This window comes from Vipera ursinii (assembly GCF_947247035.1).
Source record: "Vipera ursinii genome assembly, chromosome: 5".
NCBI classification, from domain to species: domain Eukaryota; kingdom Metazoa; phylum Chordata; class Lepidosauria; order Squamata; family Viperidae; genus Vipera; species Vipera ursinii.
In genome coordinates this window covers 5,284,820-5,302,164 of record NC_139518.1, presented here as the reverse complement: position 1 = coordinate 5,302,164, position 17,345 = coordinate 5,284,820, and the positions used below count along the sequence as shown (strand labels likewise).

Below are 17,345 nucleotides of genomic sequence, written 5' to 3'. Positions count from 1 at the left end.
GAGTTAGCCTCTACAAATCCATGTATCTACACTCAGGTTTTAGATAAAGACATTGAATATTACAGAAGTTGAAGAGAAACATGGAAAATATATGGCCAATTTTGGGTGTTCCTTTAGGTTATAAAAGGTATCATACAAAGTTGATTATAATGACTCTATGAAATCTGAAAAACTTGAATCCTCCAAACTGAAAAAAGTTAGGATAGGGGATTGTACTAGCCCATCTATGAAGACAAAAGGGCATGGAAATTTTTGGCATAATCAAAAGGAATTCTTTAGTGTGGTCCTCTCTATATAAATCAAGATTTTCTAAGTTATTAAGAATCCAAATTTTCCATTTTTTAACAGTGAGATCTTATTTTCCCCCGTTTCCATTTTCCAAAGTATATGCTGCAGTTGAGTGTCAAAACTAGGTAGGCAGGGATTGAATTCTTATTTATTTACTTATTAAAGTTATATGTCGCTGATCTCACTTATGTATTCTTAAATACTGGAACAGAAATTAGAGCTATTTTCTAAAACAAAAACAATTTTTTTTGTATTGGTGTGAGCTATTCTTTCCTTTTAATCTTTGATTATTCAGGTATTGCATTTTCAAATGGTCATTTGTGGTTACAGCAAAGGCGGCAGAGTGTTGTTACCATGAGGAAGTTAGGCCTGGGGAAAAAAGGCCTGGAAACCCAAATACAAGCTGAGGTTGAGAGAGTTTTGGAAGACTTTGGAAATAAAAAAGGTATTGTCAATGTTGCTAACATCGAATGTTATTGCTTGACAAGAGGTGAAGAAGTAGCCATTTCATATGTTAAACTTGTGTATTGCTTTAGAAGATTAGTTTAAGGTTGGGAGGAGGGATGAGTAGGAATGCACTTTCAAGGCCATCTCTCTAACTAAAGAAGATACGGCCTTGGCGGGTTTTCTAACAGAAGGGAAAGAGATTCTTTAAATTAATTGGAGAATATGATTAATGACAAAATTAGAAAGGTGGAGATTTGTGTTTTAATATATTGTGCAAGGGGCGGAGATTTCAGATTCCAGCTTCCTTCGAGCAAGCATTTGCCAGTGTATTAGGCTAATAAAGGACTTTTAAGGTAAACAATGCCTCAGAGCCACTTGAAAAGCCCATACATTGCAAACTTGACAGGTATCTGATAACCTCAAGTGATATTGGCATTTTTAGTAGCTTTTAGTAGTTTAGTAGTTTTAGTTGTAGAGCCAGGTACCACCTATTCCAGACATGTCAAACACAAGGCCTGGGGGCCGGATCCGGCCCGCGAACTGGTTTCATGCGGCCCGTGAAGCCATCCTGGAAACAGTGAGGGAACGGCCCCCACTGCCTTGGCCCTGGCCCAGAGACCCTCCTCCTGCCAGAGACCCTCAGATCTGTCCCACTCCTGCCCAGGCCCCCATAGTCACCCTTGATGCGAACGATGTAGATCTGGCCACACCCACCCAGTAGGCCATACGCACTCTAGCCACGCCCACCCAGTAGGCCACGCCCACCCTGGCCACACCCACCCGGCCCCTTGAGGGCAACCGCAATGCTGATGCGGCCCTCAATGAAATTGAGTTTGACACCCCTGACCTATTCTATCCTTGTGCATTTGGTTTTTCTTGCTTAAATGTAAAACCTTACTTTTCTCTACATTGAATTCCATTTTGTTAGATAGGGCCCAGTGTTTCAAATCTTTCAAGATCCTCCTGCATCTTGAGCCTATCTTCTGGATTAAGCGCTAGTTTTGACAGCTTGGTGTCATCTGCAAATTTGATGAGTTCCCCTTGTATCCCCCTGTCTAAGTCATTGATGAAGATATTGAAGAGTACTGGGCCTAAGACAGAGCCTTGGGGTACCCTAGTGTATACTCCCCCAACCATGTAGATGTACTTACACTAAGGGCTACACATTGAGTGTGGTTCTCAGCCAAATCAAGCCTTAGGTTCCTGCTTTTTAATGTTTCAGTGAAAATCCCATCAACAGGTACCAGACTTTTAAAAAACGCAAAATTAGCTACCAGACATCTGCACCAACAAAGCAAGGACTTTCACAGATAAAAGGGGTCAGAAGCTTGGCCATTCCTTGAATCTTTGGATCCAGACTTGCTACCTTCTGTCCTTCTAGCAGCCCAACCCACATTTTTCTAGCTTATGTAGTAGTAGCTTGTGGTCAACTTTATCAAATGCCTTACTGTAGTCCAAGTAAATTATATCCACAGCATTCCTCTGGTTCCATCTGGTCCTGGTGATTTGAACTCGTCTAGAGTGGATAGGTGTTCTCTTACCATTTTCTTGCTTATTTTGACGTACTTCTAATCTACATTTTACAGTATTTTAATAGATTGGTGGGGTTTTTTTCTTTTTGTATAAAGATGGATGCAAAAAAAATGTTAAGTAGTTTTCTCCCCACTGTTCATCAACCTTCTTTCCATTTACTCCGATTAGTGGACTGATCATTTCACTGACTTTTTTTTCTTGCTTTTTGACATATTGAAAGCAGCTTTTTTTTTCCTTTTGTAGCAAGCCTTAGTTCATTTTGGGCCTTAGCTTTCCTGATTTCATCTGTGCAAGTCTGGGCTATTTGCTGATATTCTGCCTTCATTATATACACCATTTATACTTGTCTTTTTTGTCTTTCAGTTTATCAGAGAATTTTTTTCTGCAGCCATGCTGGTTTATTTTAAAATCTCTTATTTTTCTGCTTCATTTTAATTGGGCTAGATTGGGATTTTATAATCTCACTTTTCAAAGTTTTCCAAGCTTCTTGGGTTAGGCATATGGTGATAGCCTACAATGTTGGGTTGAAAATATATTAACCATGATAATGTGACTTTAAGATATTAATTGGCCAATGAGTGTGTAAGTGTTCTGATGGCCATATAAGAGGAAGCTAGGAATGTAGCTTCTCCCTCTCTGAATTCAGTGCTCTCTACTATTACTGTTTTTGCTCCGTTTTGCTGTACTGTTGGTTTACTACTGTGATAAACCTGTACAACTGTGTATTGAACTCTGGACCGGTAAGAAGACTTTGTATTTTGGATTACTCCTTGGACTGTTACTATTGTGTATGACCTGGACTGTTTTATTTTTGACCGTGCATTTTTGTTCTTTACACCACCTCAAAAGTAAAGTATTTTTTGCTTTCACAACTCAGTGTACTCTTGTGGTTACTGTGTGACTCTTATTGCTCTCAGTACCCTTCCTTGTCTGTGCAACTTTTTGGTAGCACAAGGTGACATCTGCACAACAATTCCCTAACACTGGTTATGGGCCCAGCCCTGTACTGAGAGTTAGTACACACAGTAACATAGCTGAGTTTGTGTTAGCTATTTGGTGTACAATGGCACAAGAACAGTTGTCAGGCATCTCCTGGATAACCCAGTTGGATGGGACAAACTATGTTTCCTGGTCCACAAAATGTTGCTTGTTTTTGCGCAAGGAAGGACTCTGGACTGTAGTAAATAACCCACCTGATACTACTTCTTGGGATCCAGATGACGAAGATGATGCAAAAAAGATAGACGACTTTAAACGTAGCAATGAAAAGGCACTTTGCATTATTGGACTAACACTGAATGACCAGCAGCTTGTCTATATTTGTGGTGAGGAGTCTGCTGCTAAGTGTTGGAACATTTTGCGAAGGCTTTATGTTCGCGACAGTGTGGGTGCACATATACACCTTACACATAAGCTGTTTAGAATTCGTCTGCAGAAGAATGGGCATATGTTGACCCATTTAAACTACATGAAGGCAACTTTTCAAGAGCTTCATGAAAAGGAGCTGATTTTTTCAAAGTTGCATCAGGTCTACATTGTCTTATCCTCTTTGGATGAAAGTTATGATGAGTATGTTTCTTCTTTGGAAGTCCTGACAAGAGAGGAACTGACATTGACTAACATTACTGGAAGACTGCTGGAAGAGTCCAGAAGAAGGTTTGACAGAGACCAGCTGAGAGAGACACAACCACGAGAGGAGCAGCCATTCACCACTGCTTACAACATCAAGAAATATTATTCTCGTCGGGCTAGAGGGCATATAGCCAAATTCTTTAGAAAGGAAAGAAAACAGAATGTAAATAGCGGTGGGAAGGCAAAGAAGGGCGTTGGTTTGGCTGTTTCTGGTGAACCAACATCCAGAAATAATGAATTGTGGGTTGTTGATAGTGGGGCTTCACAATGCATCACCAAAGTGAAAGAGGGGTTTGTTAATATGAAAAACAGCAACCAACATGTTTCACTGGCCAATGGTTGGAAGATGAAGGCCTCTGGTGAAGGTAATTCCTATTGTCCATACATTGATAAACAGTTACCTATGTTATATATACCTAAACTAAGATTCAACCTGTTATCTGTAAGGGAATTGGTTAAAGTTGGGTGTGTGGTAACATTCAGAGGGGAGCAATGCACTATAGAGATGAATGGGGTCTGTGTAACTGCTACTCTAAAAAACGGTTTATTTGTTCTCACTAGTAACCCAGTTAGTACAGTTAGAGCCAACTCTATATGTGAGAAGAAGAAGCCACATGACGAATGTATACATTTATTGCATAGGCGGTTAGGGCATATAAACTTTAACTCACTATGCAAAACAGTTGAGTTAGTACAAGGAATTAAGCGGAAGCCATGTAGTAAATACCTGAATTGCAATGCCTGTAATCAGGAAAAGAGTAAGGCAACTCCTGCAAACAGGTTAAATGGTTTCAAGACCAGTGTCCCTTTGGAAGTTGCATTTGCAGATCTAATAGGACCCATGAAACCATGTTTAGGAGGAGCATGTTATATTTTGAGTATCCTTGACCACTACTCTCGATATGGATTTTGTTATCTGCTTAAGTCAAAGGCAGACACTTTGCAACAATTCACAAATTGGCTCAGGTTTGTCGAGAGGAAAACAAAGAGAAAAGTTCAGTGCATAATTACTGATAATGGCACTGAATTTACAAACAAACACTTTGTTGATACGCTAGAATCAGCTGGCATTGAGCATAAACGTTCAGCCCCTTATAGGCCTCAACATAATGCATTTGTTGAGAGATGTGGGCAAATGTTACAAGCCATGATAAGAACTATGTTAAAAGATTCTGGCTTAACAGATAGACTGTGGGGGGAGGCAGCAAAATGTGCAAACCATATTCTGAATATAGTGGTTAATACTTCTACTGGTAAAATACCATATACACTATGGCATGGTAGAAAACCAAACCTTGATTATCTGCACACGTTTGGCACCCCAGCATGGGTCCATATTCCTGCACAACTCAGGAGTAAAGGCCAACATAGGGCTAGGCAATTATACTTTGTAGGTTATGAAGCTAATCATAGATCCTATCGTTTCTGGGAACAAGGCACAACCAATGTATATAATAGTGCAAGTGCCAAATTCCTTGAGCACGTTGGTTGGGATAGATAAGAACAAGAAACTGTTAACACAGATCCTCTAGTGTTTGAGGACCTCTCTGATGACATAGTTAGTAATGATAAGACATCTCCTGTAATTATAAAATATGAAGAGGAGATAGGGGAGATAAAAGATGAATCAGAGGAAGGAGAGGAGTCAGAAATTCAAAGTTCTGTACTACCTAGGCGTTCAACACGCATCAGACGTCCACCTGATCGCTATGAAGCCAGTGTAATATGCCAAGTTAATTTAGAGCCTTCTAACTACGATGAGAACTACCAGAAGTACAGGCAGGATTTCGAAGAGGCAGAGGAACAAGAGATCAAATTGCTAACATACGCTGGATCATGGAGAAAGTTAGAGAGTTCCAGAAAAACATCTACTTCTGCTTCATTGACTATGCTAAAGCCTTTGATTGTGTGGATCATAACAAACTGTGGCAAGTCCTTAAAGAGATGGGGATACCAGACCATATTATTTGTCTCTTGAAAAACCTATATGCGGGCCAAGAAGCAACAGTGAGAACTGGACACGGAACCACTGATTGGTTCAAAATTGGGAAAGGAGTCCGGCAAGGCTGTATACTGTCACCTTGCCTATTTAACTTATATGCAGAGCACATCATGAGAAAGGCAGGGCTAGATGAATCAAAAGTTGGAATTAAGATTGCCGGAAGAAACATCAACAACCTAAGATATGCAGATGATACCACTCTAATAGCAGAAAGTGAAGAGGAACTAAAGAGCCTCTTGTTGCGAGTGAAGAAGGAGAGTGCAAAACTTGGGTTGAAACTAAACATTAAGAAAACCAAGATCATGGCATCCGGCCCTCTCAATTCCTGGCAAATAGATGGGGAAGAAATGGAGGTAGTGACAGATTTTATTTTCCTGGGCTCCAAGATCACTGCAGATGGGGACTGTAGCCAAGAAATTAAAAGACGCTTGCTCCTTGGGAGGAAAGCCATGTCAAATCTAGACAGCACACTAAAAAGCAGAGATATTACCCTGTCAACAAAAGTGCGTATAGTCAAGGCGATGGTCTTCCCATTTGCAATGTATGGCAGTGAAAGCTGGACCATAAGAAAGGCTGAGCGCCAAAGAATTGAAGCCTTTGAACTGTGGTGCTGGAGAAGACTCCTGCGAGTCCCTTGGACTGTAAGGCGATCAAACCGGTCAGTCCTAGAGGAGATCAACCCTGACTGCTCTTTAGAAGGCCAGATCCTGAAGCTAAAACTCAAATACTTTGGCCACCTAATGAGAAGGAAGGATTCACTGGAGAAGAGCCTAATGCTGGGAAAGATTGAGGGCAATAGAAGAAGGGGACGACAGAGAATGAGGTGGCTGGATGGAGTCACTGAAGCAGTAGGTGTGAGCTTAAATGGACTCCAGCAGATGGTAGAGGACAGGAAGGCCTGGAGGAACATTGTCCATAGGGTCGCGATGGGTCAGACACGACTTCGCAACTAACAACAACAACAACAACAACAACTACGATGAGATCAGGATGTATCCTGAAAAGGAACAGGCATCATGGAAAGCTGCAATGAACAGGGAGTTGAAGTCTTTGCAGGATCTTAAGGTCTATGAGAAAGCAAAACTGCCACCTGGTGAGCAAGCTATAGGATGTAAATGGGTTTATAAAATAAAGAAGGGAGTAGATGGAACTGTAACCCATAAGGCACGTTTGGTTGCACAAGGTTTTGCCCAAACTACTGAGGATTATGATGAGGTATTTGCACCCAGTCTGAGGGCAACTACTTTAAGAGCAGTTGTAGTGTGGGTGGCTAAAACCCAATATATGGTTAACCATGTAGATGTTGAAACTGCATATTTACATGCTCCATTGCAACATACTATTTATTTAAGAATACCACCAGGATTGACTAATAATAGAGACCATGATTGTTGGAAGTTAAGGAAAAGCCTTTATGGATTAAAACAATCTGGTTATGAGTGGAATAAATGTATAGTCAATGAGTTGCATGCGATAGGTTTTGTAGCCAGTGATGCTGATCCTTGTTTGTTTAGAAGAGAACACAACGGAGTGTTATCTTTTCTTCTATTATTCACAGATGATATTGCAATCATTACAAAAACTGAGCTAGAAGCTAAGGACATCATTTCAAGATTGCAAAACAAATTTACTATTAGGAACCTTGGAGAAATAAGCCACTATTTGGGGTTAGATATTGTAAAAACGAATAGGGGTTTTAAGGTTTCGCAAGCCAGTAAAATATCTCAGTTATTAAAGAGATACAATATGGAACTATGTAAACCAGCAAAAACTCCAATGGCTATGGATTTAAAGGACACTTATGTTGAGAGTCCTGTATTTGATAAGACTATGTACCAATCTTTAATAGGTAGTCTTATGTATCTGAGCAATTGGACTAGACCTGACATTTCCTACTGTGTAAACCAATTGGCCAGATACAATAATGAACCAACTGTTAGACACTGGCAAGCAGCTAAATGAGTATTGAGGTATTTGAAGCAGACTATTCACTACTCGTTATATCTACAGCCAAATCGTGAGTTAATCCTCACAGCATATGCAGATGCGAGTTTTGACTCAGAGACAAGCACTCGTAAATCAACTTCAGGATTGGCTGTAATGTTGGGTGACTTTAATTGGATGGAAGTCCATCAGGCAAAAACACATTAGCCTGTCTACAATGGAGGCTGAATTTTCATGTCTATCAGTGTTGTGTACAGAACTGCTAGTGTACAATTATTGTTGGATATGGGTTTAACTGTAAAAGATCCATTTATTGTATATGAGGACAATCAAGCTGCAATAAAGATGGCAAATAATGCTGCAGTCAGAACAAGATCTAAACATACTGATCTTCGTTATTTAAATGTAAGACAATGTGTAAAGGATAAATTAATACAGCTAGAGTATTGCCCATCTGATGTAAATATTGCAGACCATTTTACGAAAGTCCAAAGTGCTGTGAAACACAATAATAGTTGTGAAAGAATTGGCATAAGATTGTAAAGGGTTATATATTATTCCACCCAAAGGGGAGAATGTTAGGCATATGGTGATAGCCTACAATGTTGGGTGATAGCCTACAATGTTGGGTTGAAAATATATTAACCATGATAATGTGACTTTAAGATGTTAATTGGCCAATGGATGTGTAAGTGTTCTCATGGCCATATAAAAGGAAGCTAGGAATGTAGCTTCTCTCTCTCTGAATTCAGTGCTCTCTACTATTACTGTTTTTGCTCTGTTTTGCTGTACTGTCGGTTTACTACTGTGATAAACCTGTACAACTGTGTATTGACCTCTGGATCGGTAAGAAGACTTTGAATTTTGGATTACTCCTTGGACTGTTACTATTGTGTATGACCTGGACTGTTTTATTTTTGACCGTGCATTTTTGTTCTTTACACCACCTCAAAAGTAAAGTATTTTTTGCTTTCACAACTCAGTGTACTCTTGTGGTTACTGTGTGACTCTTACTGCTCTCAGTACCCTTCCTTGTCTGTGCAACTTTTTGGTAGCACAAGGAGACCTCTGCACAACAATTCCCTAACAGTTTTCCCCTTGAGGATTCTCATCCATAGAATCCTCCTCAAGTTCTAAATTTATTGAAATCAGCTCTCTTGAAGTCCAAGACTTTGGTTTGACTTTTCTCTATTGCTTGAGCTTGTGTAATGTTGAATTCCAATATTGCATGGTTACCACCACCCCTACAAGGTTCCTATAACGTCAACACCTTGTAACATTTCATCTCTGCTAGAGATGAGAATTAAGAGTGAGAATTAGAGTGAGAATTAAGTTCAGAATGTCTGTCCCTCTAGTTCCTACTCTACCTTTCAGGAGAAAAGGTTGTGTTAGTTTTGTCAGGAATCTGTTTGAACTTCTACTGAATGCAATCTGTTTGATTTACTACTGGACATTACTTAGGCTCACTAACTTTTTACTCCTAGCATTATTTATTTTCAATAAGCTCTATAAGACAAATTGTTTTTATTACTAACAAGAGAGTCAGAATTAATGTGAATATTAATGAAAGTTTTCTGTTATCAGGACAGCCATTTGACCCCTCAGTGTACATTACACATTTTGTGGGCAATGTGATCTGTGCTATAGTTTTTGGACATTGTTTTTCCACTGAAGACAAGGCATTTCTGGAGTTGCTGGAATCCATAGATATTATTTCAAAATTTTTAACAAGCTTTTCCCACATCGTGAGTATTGTGGTCACTGCTCTACTTCTTTTCTGAGTGATGCAGAATTATCCAGAACAATGGAGCCATGGGAATTACCAGAATTGTAATTTCACTAAATTATTTTATTTTTCATTCCCAAATTGGAATATGTAAACTATCTGATCACTAAGCTTAAAGTTGAATAATTTGGAATGCACATGAGGACCACTGACAACACATAATATTGCAAGGTGGCAGGCACTTTACTTCCCCAAATATTTTGGGAATATAAATTAGACTGTTGGGTGGCATTATGTATTTAAAATCCTAGCCTAGGTTAGAAATTCTACACTTTTGTGCACTCAGTTGTTGACTTTTGTTAAAAATCAAGCAACTGAATATATGTCCATCAGGGATTGTCTGTTTCTTCCTATAGTCAAAATTTCGTGCAGTTAGAATCAAAGAAATTTGTTCAATATCAGATATGGTGACAGATCATGAGGCTGAAATTGTAATTTATAGAAATTGATTTATGGTTCATGTGTCCTGCTGTCTTGTAACAGGATTCATTTTTTTCTTTTTTATAGGTATATGAAATTTTTCCATTTATCATGCACTATCTCCCAGGGCCTCAACAGAAAGCCTTGTCTGCTGGGGAGAATATGCTTGCTATTATAAAGAAGGAGATCACACATCATAAAGAATACCAAAACCGGCATGAACCACAAGATTTCATTGATTATTATTTGCTTCAAATGGAGAAAGTAAGTACAGGTAGTCCTCAACTTGCATTTCAACTGACCAGAGGCTGCTGGGAAGAGCTACAATCTGTGAGTTAAGAAAGGGGAGGGCAGAGGAGAAAAGTAGCTGAGCCCCTGCTGAATCATATAACGAAAAATAAAAAACAGCAGCAGTACATTCAGGGCAAGGGCATCTGAGATTGTGATTTCCTTTTATTAAAGAATGTCTGGCTTAGTTCAGTGCAACACCTCTTTTGGAATAATAATAATAATAATAATAATAATAATAATAATAATAATAATAATAATAATAATAATAATAATAATAATAATAATAATAATAATAATAATAGGCTTCCGGTTCCTGTTCTTCAGCGAAACAGCTGGAAGATTTGAAATGCCAAATCCTTCAGCTGAAATTTCTTTTTGTTGGGGACCCTAAGGGGCCAGAACCCACCCTGAAGGGGTGGAATAAAGGAAGAAAATCCCAGGGACTTAGGAGAGATGGCGGTCTCTCCGAACAGTCCAGGAGAAGTCTCACTAAAGAATGAAAAGATGAAAAATAGTTTATACAAAAAAATATAACCTGGAGGAAAAAACAATAACAGAAATCATGGAAAACCTAAAATAGTGTGTAATAGCAACAGCAAAGAAAATTGAAAGATATGGAGGATGAATAAAACAATATTGTGAAAACGTCCAGTTCAGAAGAAACCAGCACCTCTTCTATCGCTCACTTCATGAAAATAAAGTCCAAACTACTGTTCTACCATGAAAGAAAAAAACTTTAAAATTTTGGAAAGAACTGTGGGGAAACCTAGTGGAACATAATAAAACTGCCTCCTGGATCAAAGATATCCAAAAACAAGCAACACAAAACAAAATGGAGAGTATTGTAATAACCACTGATATGGTTGCAAAAGAAGTAAAGAAGGTCAAGAACTGGAGTGTACCTGGCCTGGATGAGCTGCATGGATACTGGTTGAAACACCTCACCATTCTCCATCACCACATGGCCACTCAGTTTGATAAAATGCTTCAAAATGCCACAAGTGAAGAATGGTTAACGGCTGATCGAACATACTTGATAATGAAAGACCCTGAAAAGAGCACAGAACCAAGCAACTACCGCCCAATTACTTATCTGCCAACAACGTTCAAACTTTTTACAAGAATACCGGCAAATTCATTATTCTATCATCTGATGGAAAACAACTTGTATCCAGCAGAACAAAAAGGAAATTATAAAAAATCAAGAGGAACAAAAGATCAGCTGTTCATTGACAAAATGATACTTAAAAATGCAAAACAAATTAAAACAAATGTAAATATGGCGTGCATTGATTACAAGAAAGCATTTGACTCATTACCCCACAGTTGGATTAATGCATGTTTGGAAAACTTTGGAATTAGCAAAAACGTCTGTACATTTTTGAAAGCAAATATGCAAAAATGGAAAACAGTTCTAACAGCAAATGGGGACAACATTGGTGAAATCAACATCAGACGAGGAATCTTCCAAGGGGACTCACTTTCACCACTACTGTTCAACATTGCATTAATTCCATTGATAATATTATTAAGAAACACAAAACTGGGATACCACATCTACATAAACCATCTACTATACATGGATGACTTAAAACTGTATACGAAAAGCCACATTGAACTTGAATCAATACTCAATGCAGTTCATCTGTTTTGCAGCGTCATCAGAATGGACTTTGGACATAGAAAATGTGCTATATTATCCATGCAATGAGGAAAATGGGAAAAATAGAAGGAACAGAACTAGGAAATGGAAGTATTATGAAAGCACTAGCAAAGGATGATGGTTACAAATACCTAGGCATTTTGGAAGCAGATAACATCTTGAATGGAAAAGTCAAAGAATCAACACAAAAGGAATACATCAGAAGAGTCTGCAAAATACTAAAATCAAAGCTGAATGGTGGAAATATAATTAAAGCCATTAATACATGGAGAGTCCCAGTGATACGCTACCCAGCTGGAATTATCAACTGGACATTGGCCAAATTGCAACACCTAGACCAGAAAACGCGTAAACTATTGAACATGCAGCATGCTCTACATCCACAAAGTGACATTGACAGATTGTACCTGCCACGAAGAATAGGCAGCAGAGGGCTACTGCAAATCCACCAAACTGTAGAAGAAGAAAAACGAAGTTTGAATAACTATGTGAATCAAAGTACAGAAAAATTGCTGCAGGCTGTGAAAACAGAGAGCATTTTCAAAATAACAGAAACCAAGGCAGAATATAAGGAAAAATGGCTGGATGATAGATTAAATAGATGGAAAACCAAAGCTTTCCATGGACAACATTTGAAAAACATTGAAGGAAAATGTGATAACAAGTTGACATGGGCATGGCTTAAGATGGGGAACCATCAAGAAATGGAAGGCTTAATACTGGCTGCTCAAGAACAAGCACTACAAGCTAATGCCATGAAAACAAAGATACAAAAATCTACTGACAATCCAAATTGCTGACTTTGCAACGACAAAGTTGAAACTGTTTCATATTTAATATGTGAGTGCAGCAAAATCGCACAAACTGATTACAAAGCTAGACATGACCGAGTTGTTAAACTAATCCACTGGGCATTGTGTAAAAAATACGACTTGCCTGTGTCCAAAAAGTCGTGGGAACATAGGGTGGAAAAAGTTGTCGAGAATGAGAGGGTGAAGATCTTGTGGGACTTCTGAATACAGACAGATTGCCATTTGGAACACAAAACACCAGATATCACAGTTGTAGAGAACCAAAGCGTACAGTTGATTGATATCGCTGTACCAGGAGATGCCAGAGTCAAAGAAAAAGAACTGGAAAAAATTACAAAATACCACGACCTGGCCATTGAAACTGCACTGTCATCGGGGCACTGGGAACTATGTCCAAAAACTTTGCAAAATACATCAAGAAATTGCAGCTTCCTACTGTCAAAACTCGTCCTGCAACAAGCAGGGCAGGTGCCGAACACAGGAACGAGAGACTTCTGCTGCAGTCTAGAAGCACTTTATTCTTCAGAGCAACAGCCGCAACAAGAAACAAAGCCAGCGTTGGCTGCTACCTGCAACCAACGCTGCTATATACACACACAACAACCCCACCCAAACTCCACCCAAACATGCCTCCGCCCTCCCACTCCCTATAACTTCCCCACCCCTCCCTTACAAGGCCTTTCGCCCGTCGCTCAGTCAGGTAAGCCCCCTCCAACGTGTTGCCACCACCGTGCCCTTTCCCCTCACCCACTCCCTGCTGCGCCCACCCCCGAACCCCCCTGTCATCGGCCATGCTCGTAGGCCCCAGCCACCCGGTCACCGTAGGGGGGGGACCCATCCCCTAACGGCGTTGCCCTACAGTCCTGCGCAGGCATGGCGTCGGAGTCTGGCGCAGTCCACCGCGGGGCCGCAGCTCTCCAAACCTCCCAGGCCGCAGAGACGCTGAGCCGGCTCGGGCCTCCACTGGGCAGGCCGCAGGCCGGAGAACCTTGTGCAAACATGCCGCCGGTCGAGCACAGCAGCCGCGGCGCGTCCGGAGGCACAGAAGCCGCGGCGTGAGTCCCGGAGCCGTCCGAGCCAGGGAGCCGCGCGCAGACGCGCCGCCGGGCGAGGTCAGCAGCCGTGGCGCGTCCGGAAGCATCAGGAGAGGCGGCGCGGGCCCCGGAGCCGTCCGAGCCGGGGAGCCGCGCGCAGACGCGCCGCCGGGCGAGGCCTGCAGCTGCGGCGCGTCCGGAAGCGTCAGAAGAGGCGGCGCGGTTCCCGGAGCCTTCCAAGCCGGGGAGCCGTGTGATGACGCACCGCCGGGTGAAGACAGCAGCCGCGGCGCGTCCGGATGCGGCGGGAGGAGCGGCGCGGGCCTCCGGCCTTTCCGGGCCGCACTGGAACCGGGTGAGGTCGGTGGGAGGGAAGCAGGGTGTGCCGGGGGGGTGGAGGGGGCCCCCCTTCGTGTGTCGGGCTTCCGAGGCCCAACACCTACAATAACTCCAGCAAAGCTACAAAAAACTGAGCTACTCGGAACATCTTACATTTTAAGGAGATACCTGGTTGATACCTAGGATGCTGGCAGCAACCCGTGTCAACCTTTAGTGCCAGTCAATTTTGAGTATTCAATTGACTGAGTTTCATGTTTCATGAATAAAAGTTTTATAATAATAATAATAATAATAATAATAATAATAATAACGTGAAAATGACATTTCACTTTTCTCTCTGTTACCTTTAGAGCAAGGATGATCCAAATTCTACCTATGATGAAGACAACTTGGCTCATTTCCTTGGTGACATATTTTTTGCTGGGACAGACACAACTAGTAGTGTTCTGCAATGGGCATTGCTGCTAATGGCAACTCATCCAGATATCCAAGGTGACAATAAAGTAGAAATTTAGTGGGAAGTGCAATTCCTCTACAATGTCACGTTAGACAGAATATTAATATATGTATATTCCAGGGTGTATAGATAGTTCCTTATCCAATTTCAGGGTTCTATTCAACCTCGAGAAATGGTTGCCTTCTCAGAATAAGTGTTGGAAGGGACATTGGAGGTCTTCTAGTCTATCCCTTGCTCAGGCAGGAAATCCTATGCCATTTCAGACAAACGGTTGTCCAATCTCTTCTTGAAAACTTACAGTGTTGGAGCCTTCACAAGTTCTGGAGGCAAGTTGTTCCATTGATGAATTGTTCTAACTGTCAGGAAATTTCTCCTTAGTTCTGGGTTGCTTCTCTCCTAGATTAGTTTCCATCCACTGCTTCTTGTCCTACCTTCAGGTGCTTTGGAGAATAGCTTGACTCCCTGTCATGGTTCCGGCAGATGTTACTTTTCAAAGAACTTTGAGGGATTGTTTACCTTAAAGATCCTTTATTCAAATAAAATGACATTGGCACATACATGGTGGAAGCCAAAATCTGAATTCCCCTCCTCCCCTGAACACACAGTATCAAAGGACAATTCCCTCCTCCTATTGACCATCATAGATCACATTCTCCACTTATTTTAAAATGCAAACCTTCACTTTAGATTTCTAACCTGCCATTCCTTATCATCTCTTATTTCCAACAACCTTGAAGAATACTCTACTGCAATCTTGTTATGTCTAACTAATCCACACACACATTCTTCCTCTCCCCACTCCCAGCATCATCTAATTCTAATTCTCAAAGTAACATACAGGTTAACGAGAAAATGATTGCAGCTTCATATATTGTCAAAGCAAGAACATCCGATGTTAGCACCGTTGACACTCCCTTTTCTTCATGGCAAACCCTTAGCTATTGGAACACTTCTATCATATCACCCATAGTCCTTCTTTTCACTAAACTAGGCATACTGAATTCCAGCAAATGTTCTTTATATGTTTTAGCCTCCATCTTTGTTGCTCTTCTGTGTACTCTTTTGAGAGTCTCAACACCTTTTTTACATTGTGGGGACCAAAACTGCATGCAATATTTCAAGTGTGATCTTACCAAGGCATTATAAAAGTAGTATTTTGCGGTACACAGAAGTGAACACAATATTCCAGATGGGAAAAGATGTGCACTGCTTGACTGATTTGGATCATAGATGACATCCTCCAAGGCTGATATTCAAACAATCTTCCAACAGATGTAAGAAATAATAGGGGATCTCTAGAAATAGGAACTTCCCAGCATTCTTTGGCTCGTCTTCTCAGCTTTAACACTTCCTAAAGTCACAGTTGTTATGGAGCGGAAGCCACAGTGAGCAATGGTGGCAGTTTGGAATGGGACAACTCTCCACAGCCAGCCCGTCATGGGACAATTCACCATAGCTAACTCACCATGGGACAACTTGCTGTGGGACAATTGAACAATTCAATTATTTAAAATAAATTAAAAAAAAGATTAATTTTTGTCATTCACATTGCATTTTGTCGCTGCTTTTACATTCTTTAATAATTCTATTCCACCATTTCTTTGATATTAAGGTAACTCTTGTCCCCCAGTGACTTGTCCTGTTGCAAATTGGCCATGGCGAGTTGCCCCACAGCGAGTTGGCTGTGGCAAGATGGCCGTGGCAAATTCTCATAGACCCCTGTATTTAGCCTCTTGCATCTGCTCCCTAGGCTTAACACGTATTGTATGTGCTGTTGTGACTGCAAGGAAGAATGGAACCCTCATTTCTGCAATTTCTTTTCTTTCTCCAATTTACCTACAAAGTCCAGGACTTACAGGAGAAATAATCCCTGATTCAGATAACTGAATTTGAATAGATTAGTTATGCTGGATGCAGTGATCTAGCACAGAAGCAGCTCTTTCAATACCCTATTTTTAAAGGGGCAGTAAGCACAATATACTGTCTTGAACAAGAAAAAGAAATCTAAAAGAGAAACAACCCAGGATCTCAAACATGATTGTATTGCTGTTTTCATGAAGGACTGAAGGAATGGCACCATGTAAGGTCTGCAAACACAAAAAAAAAACTTCACTAGAGGTTAACATTTATATGATCTGAGGAAAAACCAAATTATTTAGAGCCTTCCACAGAGTGAGATACATCCAGATCTCTGGGAGGCAGCCAATCCAGAGAACGGACTGCTAGGTGGTGGTGGTGGTACTAGTTTTCACACAATTATTTTCACTTCCATCAATGAGTGCTAATCATCCTTTCCTGTTCTCAGAATTTTATACTCCAGCTGACTTACTATTCAAAATCTCTTTAAGGGCAGCCAGATGAAATAATTCAGGTGGAAAAGTATCTCTCCACATTCATCTTACTTATTTTCTTAGATAATTTATAAGTTCAATAAAAGTTACTTTACCCTTTTTCTCAGACAAGGTCTTCAAGGAAATAGAAACAGTTTTGGATCCATCTCATTCCATCTGTTATGGAGATAGGAAGAATCTGCCCTACACCAATGCTGTGATTCATGAGATTATACGAAGCAAATACATCACATTCTTTGGACTACCAAGAAGATGTGTGAAGGATGTTTACCTCAATGGATTTCTCATTCCCAAGGTGTGAATCTTTCTGAATTCCAAGTGCAGAATAACAGAGTTGGAAGGGACA

At 40.6% G+C, this 17,345-nt stretch overlaps 1 protein-coding gene and 1 long non-coding RNA gene across 2 annotated transcripts in view; one reads left to right on the top strand and one right to left on the bottom strand.

Moving 5' to 3' along the window:
- LOC310641216 overlaps nucleotides 1–17,345 on the bottom strand; it is a 145,552-nt gene that overhangs the window by 42,965 nt on the left and 85,242 nt on the right. The gene's annotated exons all lie outside the window — the stretch shown is intronic.
- The window catches only part of LOC310641625 (cytochrome P450 2K6-like), a gene marked incomplete at both ends in the record, with an annotated part of 28,610 nt that overhangs the window by 1,465 nt on the left and 9,800 nt on the right, over nucleotides 1–17,345 (top strand). The window contains 4 exons of the mRNA XM_083364861.1: nucleotides 584–733; nucleotides 10,180–10,316; nucleotides 14,542–14,683; nucleotides 17,107–17,294. Coding sequence (XP_083220987.1) covers nucleotides 584–733; nucleotides 10,180–10,316; nucleotides 14,542–14,683; nucleotides 17,107–17,294 — 617 coding nt within the window. The remainder of the gene's footprint in view (nucleotides 1–583; nucleotides 734–10,179; nucleotides 10,317–14,541; nucleotides 14,684–17,106; nucleotides 17,295–17,345) is intronic.